This window comes from Anoplophora glabripennis, unplaced genomic scaffold (assembly GCF_000390285.2).
Source record: "Anoplophora glabripennis isolate ALB-LARVAE unplaced genomic scaffold, Agla_2.0 scaffold1396, whole genome shotgun sequence".
NCBI lineage: Eukaryota > Metazoa > Arthropoda > Insecta > Coleoptera > Cerambycidae > Anoplophora > Anoplophora glabripennis.
This window is the reverse complement of record NW_019417471.1, coordinates 23,170-31,395: the sequence shown is the minus strand read 5'-3', so window position 1 is coordinate 31,395 and position 8,226 is coordinate 23,170. Positions and strand designations below refer to the sequence as shown.

At 35.8% G+C, this 8,226-nt stretch overlaps 2 protein-coding genes across 2 annotated transcripts in view; both read left to right on the top strand.

Moving 5' to 3' along the window:
- LOC108914554 overlaps nucleotides 1-1,778 on the top strand; it is a 16,389-nt gene extending 14,611 nt beyond the window's left edge. Inside the window, exons 9-11 of the mRNA XM_023456336.1 lie at nucleotides 614-952; nucleotides 1,051-1,333; nucleotides 1,459-1,778. Coding sequence (XP_023312104.1) covers nucleotides 614-952; nucleotides 1,051-1,333; nucleotides 1,459-1,721 — 885 coding nt within the window. The 3' untranslated portion in view covers nucleotides 1,722-1,778. The remainder of the gene's footprint in view (nucleotides 1-613; nucleotides 953-1,050; nucleotides 1,334-1,458) is intronic.
- Nucleotides 1,779-2,749: 971 nt separating this feature from the next.
- Nucleotides 2,750-8,023, top strand: LOC108914557 (cathepsin L1). The gene is made up of 5 exons (XM_018720387.1): nucleotides 2,750-2,806; nucleotides 2,949-3,039; nucleotides 3,415-3,753; nucleotides 7,272-7,554; nucleotides 7,711-8,023. Exons 2-5 carry the CDS (start codon nucleotides 2,959-2,961, stop codon nucleotides 7,971-7,973), a joined length of 966 nt encoding a protein of 321 aa, XP_018575903.1. The 5' UTR covers nucleotides 2,750-2,806; nucleotides 2,949-2,958; the 3' UTR covers nucleotides 7,974-8,023.
- Nucleotides 8,024-8,226: the final 203 nt, after the last annotated feature.

Genomic DNA, 8,226 nt, shown 5'->3' with positions numbered 1-8,226 from the left:
GTTGAAATACGAAGGATTTCTTCAATTGCTCGGCATGAAAAGATGACGGATAATATAAAATATCAGAACACGTACCTTTCCTGTTTTGTCCAATTGATTTATAAAACTACTCAATAATTCTTATTAATTCATGTATAAATAGTATCCTAAAAGCATTCTGCTGGGTGTGGGTATGTTTATAATACCGTACGCTTTTATCTGTATGTTCAACAGTCGTGTAAAGTTCAGGAAACGTAAGATAAAAAAATATGTTTTTTTTCTTACTTAAAATGTGTTGTCAGTTATCTCACACCCTGAAGAACACTTGTTTGAGTAGTACAGTGAAGTGATATTGTTTCTTACTTGCTTAGATTTTTTAAACAATTGGACAAAAAATTCATTGAAAATTGCGCATAAAAACGCCCCCCTTAAGATAAACAAATGTTATCTGATAATATAGGAGTAAATACGACTTTAAAAATATTTTACTTGTAATTTTTGCTCATTCATCATGAAATGAAAGAATTAACGTATCCAATATTTGTTTGTTTGTCCTTCCAGTGCTACATTAAGCATAAAATAAAATCTGAAAAATGTCAGGAATTAGACATGCAACAAGTAATTAAATTTCTAGCAAAACTTTGGACGAGACTACAGAAACCTGAGGGAAGAAGAAAAACGTTTCTCCATCTTCCAAAGCAACTTGCGCGCCATCGAAGCACACAATGAGAAATACGCCAACGGAGAATCTTCGTACTACATGGGAATCAACCAATTCACAGACATTACCCCAGCTGAATTCAAAGCCCGATTGAATACCAGCGCTTCAATAAAACCAATTCGTACACAACCAACCACCTGGCATGTAACATCCGGTGTCAAAGCTCCAGCTTCCTTCAGCTGGATACCTCAGGGAGTTGTCACTGGAGTTAAAAACCAAGGAGATTGCGGTTCCTGTTGGGCATTCAGCGCTGTAAGTCACATTAAAGCAATAAAAAAGTAAAAAAATTATATCAATTCATATTGAAACTAGTCAGTAGTCGGTTTATCAAGATTAACCATTAATTCTAGAGTGGAGCTCTGGAAGGAGCTCATGCCATAAGTACAGGCAACTTGGTCAGCTTCAGCGAACAAAACCTTGTTGATTGTGTCACCACCAACGGAGGTTGTGACGGGGGGTGGATGCAAAACGCCTTCGATTACGTCAGAGAGAATGGAATAGAATCAGAAGGGGACTACCCTTACCAAGCCGTTAATCAGGCATGCCAGTACAGTGAATCTAAGAGCGTGTTCACGATTTCAAGCCACGTGACTATTCCAGAGAGAGATGAGAATGCTTTGCTAGATGCTGTTGGTAAGTCAGACTCTCTTTCATTGTGGAGATTTATTAATAGTTTAAATTTCAAATTCAACCAATAGTTTGCATCAACGCAAAAGTGGAACTTAAATTATTTTATGTTTAATGTGTTTTTCCTTCAGCGAATATTGGTCCGGTGGCTGTAGACATAAGGGCCGACACCATGATGTCCTATCAAGGTGGCGTCTATGATGACACCGCTTGTGATGAACAGATGAACCATGGAGCCCTCGCAGTGGGTTACGGAAACGAGAACGGCGCAGACTACTGGTTGGTCAAGAACTCTTGGGGTACCGCGTGGGGAGAGAATGGTTACATCAAGATGTCCCGCAACAAGAACAACCAATGCGCTATCGCTAGTTACGCGTCTTACCCTGTTGTGTAAAATATATTAGATTAATTGCAATGTAACAGATAACAGAATAAACATTTAACTTTTTTATTTCGTCTCCGATTTAACAATATCTACAATAATAAAATATTGAACTGATGAGTGATGAGTGAAATTGTCATTTATGTAAATAGTATGTCCACGGCTTGAGTTTACAGGAGGACAAATGCACCAAAAAGTGAAAGGTACGCAAAAAAAGGCATTCTCGATAAAAGTTTTTGCTTGTTTAGAAAATACGAATCACCATGACGAACTTCAATTTTGTTGTACAGTTAAAAACTGCTTGAAAAATGAATGAGAGTCACGTTATCAAAAATTTAATTAAGTATTCTGTAGCACATCTCTAATCAGAGTATCTACTAATTCTTAAAATAATAATGACACTTAAGAACAAACTTGTTGTTGTCTGAATTTAATGAATTATTTAATGTAAAATAGTTCTCATNTGGAAATTATTTGAAATGATGCATTTAGTTTTATTTTGAACTATGGCGCTATTAAATGAAGAATATCTTTTGCTACAAACAAGAATATATATTTTTCATTTCAAATAAATATCTTCTTGCGGATATATGAGACTAGGAATTACTCAATACAAGCTGATTAGGTTCATTTCAAGTATTTACTTTTTTGTGTGTGTAACTAAAATTTCCTCTATTCTAAATTGCTTAATTTATTCGCTAGAGGGGACCAAAGTTGACAAAAAATTGTTTTTTTTTTTCAAATCTCTCAAACTTGAAATAATTATAACATTTTCCAAAACAATTTATTTGGTAATAGAAACAAAATAATAAGTAATAAACTGTTCTTTTATAAGAACTATTACAAAAAAATAAAATTCTTCTTGTTGTTCCTTTATGGTTTCACTGAACAAACTACGTTTCAGGACTTGCCACTCGTACATTTTCCTTTTCGATAATATGGAATTTGATTAAAAGGAATATTTGTTGATAACCGCTGAACAACATCTGAATCTTATAATTGCAAATTCCTAGATCTTATGATACGAATTAACATGTAATATAAAAGTCAGATATTTCGACGATTTTCAGTTCATTGTTCATTGTGTTGTTCGAAAGGTAAGAGAAAATTTTTAATTTTAATACAGTATCTAGTATAGTAAAAGCTAATAACGATAACATTTCCCATTTATTTTTGTTTTTCTTTTAATTCTCCCATTTTGTATTGGGTACAGCTAAGCATTTAAAATTCTTTTTCTAGAAAAATCATAATGAAATTCTTGATCGTGCTGGTGTCTCTTATTGCGGCGATTGCTGCTGCTACTGACAAAGAGTTGTGGCAGGAATTCAAGGTAAGTAGAACCGGAACTCATACCGTGAAAGCGCGCCTAGATACACAGTTGAAACAGGTGCAAAAATGATAAATAATTTTAGTACTGCATTAATAAAATGGGGATAATAAAATAAACTTTAATTTGCAAAATTTGGCGCTTCAAAAATTTATAAGAGTATACCTACATGATTTGAATAAATATTTAGTTGATCGTTTTTTTCTTTCAGTATAGGATAAAAAATTTTTTTTTTCTACTTTTAACAAAAGAGGTCATCCAAAGTCACTTAAGTGTTTTACTCTGTTGTTCTGTCAATGCTAGGTTGAGTTAAACACTAACTTAACTATAAAACCTGAAAATTAATGCATTAGATATACAAAAAAGTTTAATTTCTAGCGAAACTATGGACGTGACTACAGAAACCTGAGGGAAGAACAGAAACGTTTCTCCATCTTCCAAAGCAACTTGCGCGTCATCGAGACACACAATGTGAAATACGCCAAAGGGGAATCTTCGTACTTCATGGGAATTAACCAATTCACAGACATTACCCCGGCTGAATTCAAAGCTAAATTGAACACGAGTGCCTCAATGAGAGCACCTCGTACACAACCTACCGTTTGGCATGTGAAAACCGGCTTAGAAGCTCCTTCCAGCTTCAGTTGGATACCCAAAGGAGTCGTCACCGAGGTTAAGAATCAAGGAGACTGCGGCTCTTGTTGGGCGTTTAGCGCTGTAAGTTATAAAAAAGTAATACCCAGTCGAATTAGATCACAAAACCTGAAAACTTGAAAAAATTATTAGACATTTTATTGTACAGGGTGGGCAAATAAGCGAGGTAAGCGGCTGTATCTCAGAAACTAGTGATCGTAGAGAGCTACGGTAAAAAATTTTATAGGTAAAGTGGGCAAGGGAAAATGCTGGAAATTATTTTCAAGTTTCCAAGATGGCCGCCAGTGGGCGTTTCCACCATCTTGAATTACATAAAGTTACGTTTCTCGCGATTTTCCCCAATGAATGTAACAAAAAAGTATTTGCGTTTTAATGTTAACTTAAAGTCGAACATTTTTTGTAAAAACAATTTTTCTCTATCTTTCGAAATAAAGTGGTGGGGGGTATTTGAATGTTGTTTTAAATAAATGCCTGTAACTTCGAAACGGCTTAATGGATTTGGATAAATTTGGTATCATTGAAAAGAGCATTTCTTGGGCTTTTAGGTTTCTCGTAATCATGACAGTTGCGACCTACACGGCCGCCGATAGAGGGCGTTATTCGATATTATAACCAAAATATTGGATTTTCTCAAAAAATTTAAATGCGATGATATGACTTTTTTTAGACTAGAAAATAGACAAATGACCAACCAATAAGCCTGCGCAAACCGCATCTTAATATCTTTTTCCTAACTCAAATTATTAAAAAAAAATACTAAACCAGGAAAATTCATATATCCCCATTTAAAAATGCATCGGTTGCTTTCGATAAGAAGGCAAGTAGTAGGCCATGGAAATAAAAGACAAACTCCTCTCTAAAATATTCACAAGAAATGTCAGTTTATTTAGTGCTGTGATTTTAAGTCGCACGTTTTCGTATTTATAAGCGATTTTCCTTTTAAATAAAGTTGTGGTCCTGAAAAGGACCGATTTTGAAAAAAGATTAATGCCTTCTGTGTTCAAATTGCCTTCCGTCATATTCCACACATTGTTCCAGTCTTTCTTGAGTCGACAGAACCGCAGCCTCGATTTCTACCGCTGATAGTTGACGAATTGAGTTTCGAATTCTGTTTTCCATATCCATTCGTGTTGTTGGTGGAGTTTGAAAAACAATGTCTTTTAAGCGTCCCCACAAGTAAAAATCAAGACATGTCAAGTCCGGAGATCTTGCCGGCCAAGGAAATAGGCTTCCCCTTCCTATCCAGCGTTCTCGAAAGGTCCCGTTAATATGGTTTCGGACATTAATTGAATAATGTGCCGGACAACCATCTAATTGCAGAAACATAGTTCTCCTAGTTTCGAGTGGCACATCTTCCAACAAAATTGGCAAGTCGTTGATCAAAAACTCTAAGAAGCGGTTACCAGTTAAAGCTTGATCAAAAAAATAAGGTCCAATAATTCTGTCCCCAATGATACCGCACCACACATTTAGGCTCCAGCGTCCCTGGTGCTGCACTTCTCTTAACCAATGCGGATTTTCAGCGGACCAATAATGCATATTATGACGGTTTACTCTACCATCACTACTAAAGGTAGCCTCGTCGGTCCAGAGAATTTCCGTTAAGAAATTTCTGTTTTCCTCAAGCATGCCTAGCATCCATTGACAATAATTTAATCTATTATCGAAATCTTGTTCATTTAGCGCCTGGTGCAAAACTATGTGGTAAGGATGTAATCTAAAAGTAAAAAACAACATATGCGTAAAAATAATATAATCAGAATAACACTGAATTGTGTATTTGAGAGTATGTGCTAAGATACTTGGAATAAGATAAAATTATTTACCTATAATCTTTCAAAATATTTCTAACAGTTGTTCGTGCTATTCCCAAGTCTAGAGACAATGTTCTAGTTCCTACATGTCTATCAAATTCTATGTAAGCCAAGACATTGATAATGTTTTCTTCGGTCCTTCCATTGCGACGCCTGCGACGTTTAGGACGACGAAAACTTCCAGTATCGCGTAATCGCTGTACCAAGCGCGGAAACATTCTTCTCCCGTAATGACGGCGATCTGGATACCGTGCCGCGTACTGTCTTGCAGCTATAGCTGCATTTTGAAAACACTCGAAATAAATCGCAATCATGTCAACGGCTTCATTATTTGTGAGAGGCATTTTGATTAAAAAGTACTCAAATTATACGCAATCAACAATATTAGGCTGCGTGTGACAAAAGTTTGACGTTACTTGGCAATATTTTTGTTAGGCGATTGTCGTGTCCATGGCCTACTACTTGCCTTCTTATCGAAAGCAACCGATGCATTTTTAAATGGGGATATATGAATTTTCCTGGTTTAGTATTTTTTTTAATAATTTGAGTTAGGAAAAAGATATTAAGATGCGGTTTGCGCAGGCTTATTGGTTGGTCATTTGTCTATTTTCTAGTCTAAAAAAAGTCATATCATCGCATTTAAATTTTTTGAGAAAATCCAATATTTTGGTTATAATATCGAATAACGCCCTCTATCGGCGGCCGTGTAGGTCGCAACTGTCATGATTACGAGAAACCTAAAAGCCCAAGAAATGCTCTTTTCAATGATACCAAATTTATCCAAATCCATTAAGCCGTTTCGAAGTTACAGGCATTTATTTAAAACAACATTCAAATACCCCCCACCACTTTATTTCGAAAGATAGAGAAAAATTGTTTTTACAAAAAATATTCGACTTTAAGTTAACATTAAAACGCAAATACTTTTTTGTTACATTCATTGGGGAAAATCGCGAGAAACGTAACTTTATGTAATTCAAGATGGTGGAAACGCCCACTGGCGGCCATCTTGGAAACTTGAAAATAATTTCCAGCATTTTCCCTTGCCCACTTTACCTATAAAATTTTTTACCGTAGCTCTCTACGATCATTAGTTTCTGAGATACAGCCGCTTACCTCGCTGATTTGCCCACCCTGTACATTGAAACGTGTCGAAAAAGAAAAATTTCAAAAAGTTGAATTTAATTAGCACTTTACGACTAACAAAGTAGGACATGCAAAACAGCGTTATAAACAAATTGTCCCAGAACCAGGCAAATGCCGCTCGGGAATTCGCTCTTTTTGCTTAAAAATAGCTTATTTCTATGGTAATTAATTTTAATTTAAAAAAATTGAAATTTTTCTTCACACGATACCTTTTTTTTATATATATATATATAATGTTAGTTGTTATTAATTAATTAACTATTGGACGTATCTGACTGGGATTTTAGAGACAATTAAAGAAAGGTTAAACTTTTATTTTCCGAAAGTTTTAGCTCATGTAATAAATGCGCAAGCAGCAGTAAAAGTTAACGTAAATGACCAGCATGCACGCGTGAGATTTTTTAACCGAATTTGAAACGTTTAAGTCAAAATACTCACACGCGTGCGATCAAAGATGTATAAAATTAATATTATTCTTCAATTTCAACAAATACTAGTTCCTTTCAGTTGTTAAAATCATCATCAAAGTTTGACCAAATTCATAGCAACCATTCTATTGTAGGTTCGACATTTCCAGCAAATTCTTTAGCAAAATATCAATAACTCATAATTTTTTTTTAGAGCGGAGCTTTGGAAGGAGCCCACGCTATCAGCACGGGCAACTTGGTCAGTCTCAGCGAACAAAACTTAATGGATTGCGCCACCGCCAACTGGGGTTGCGACGGGGGATGGATGCAAACCGCATTCGACTACGTTAGAGAGAATGGAATAGAATCAGAAGCGGACTACCCTTACCAAGCCGTTAATCAGGCATGTCAGTATAGTGAATCTAAGAGCGTGGTCACTATCTCCAGCCACGTGACTATTCCAGAGAAGGATGAGGATGCTTTGTTAGATGCTGTTGGTAAGTAAGACATTGTGCTAGATCTGAAAGTTTTGTTGGGATGATTTAGGGAGAACTAAAAGAACGTACAATAGTTCTAAGTACAAGTTCATGTTTGGGACTTGTAACCAAGCAATTTAGTTCTTTGTTTGGTATTTAATGTACTTTTTTCTTCAGCCAATATTGGTCCAGTCTCTGTAGACATCAACGCCGACTACATGATGTACTACCAAGGTGGTCTCTTTGATGACAGCGCTTGTGATGATCAGATGGACCATGGAGCCCTCGCAGTTGGGTACGGAAGCGAGAACGGCGCAGACTACTGGCTGGTCAAGAATTCCTGGGGCACTGACTGGGGAGAGAGTGGATACATCAGGATGGCTCGCAACAAGAACAACCAGTGCGCTATTGCTACCTATGCGTCTTACCCCGTTTTGTAAAATGTTTTTGTAGATGCATTTTAGCGAATAAAATAAGTATGTGCATGTGATTTGATGTTTTTATGCTTCCTCAGTACCTATTGAATAAACTTACGAAAAAAAAAGGAAAATTGCAAAACTATCAAAGATTGACAGAATTTATAAATTCTCCATACTATTTTCTCTCAAAAACTTGGTGATATACGATTAGAATAAATTTGCACCGATTATTATGTTAAGAATGATTTATTTAAGATGTTCTTGAAGTTAATTA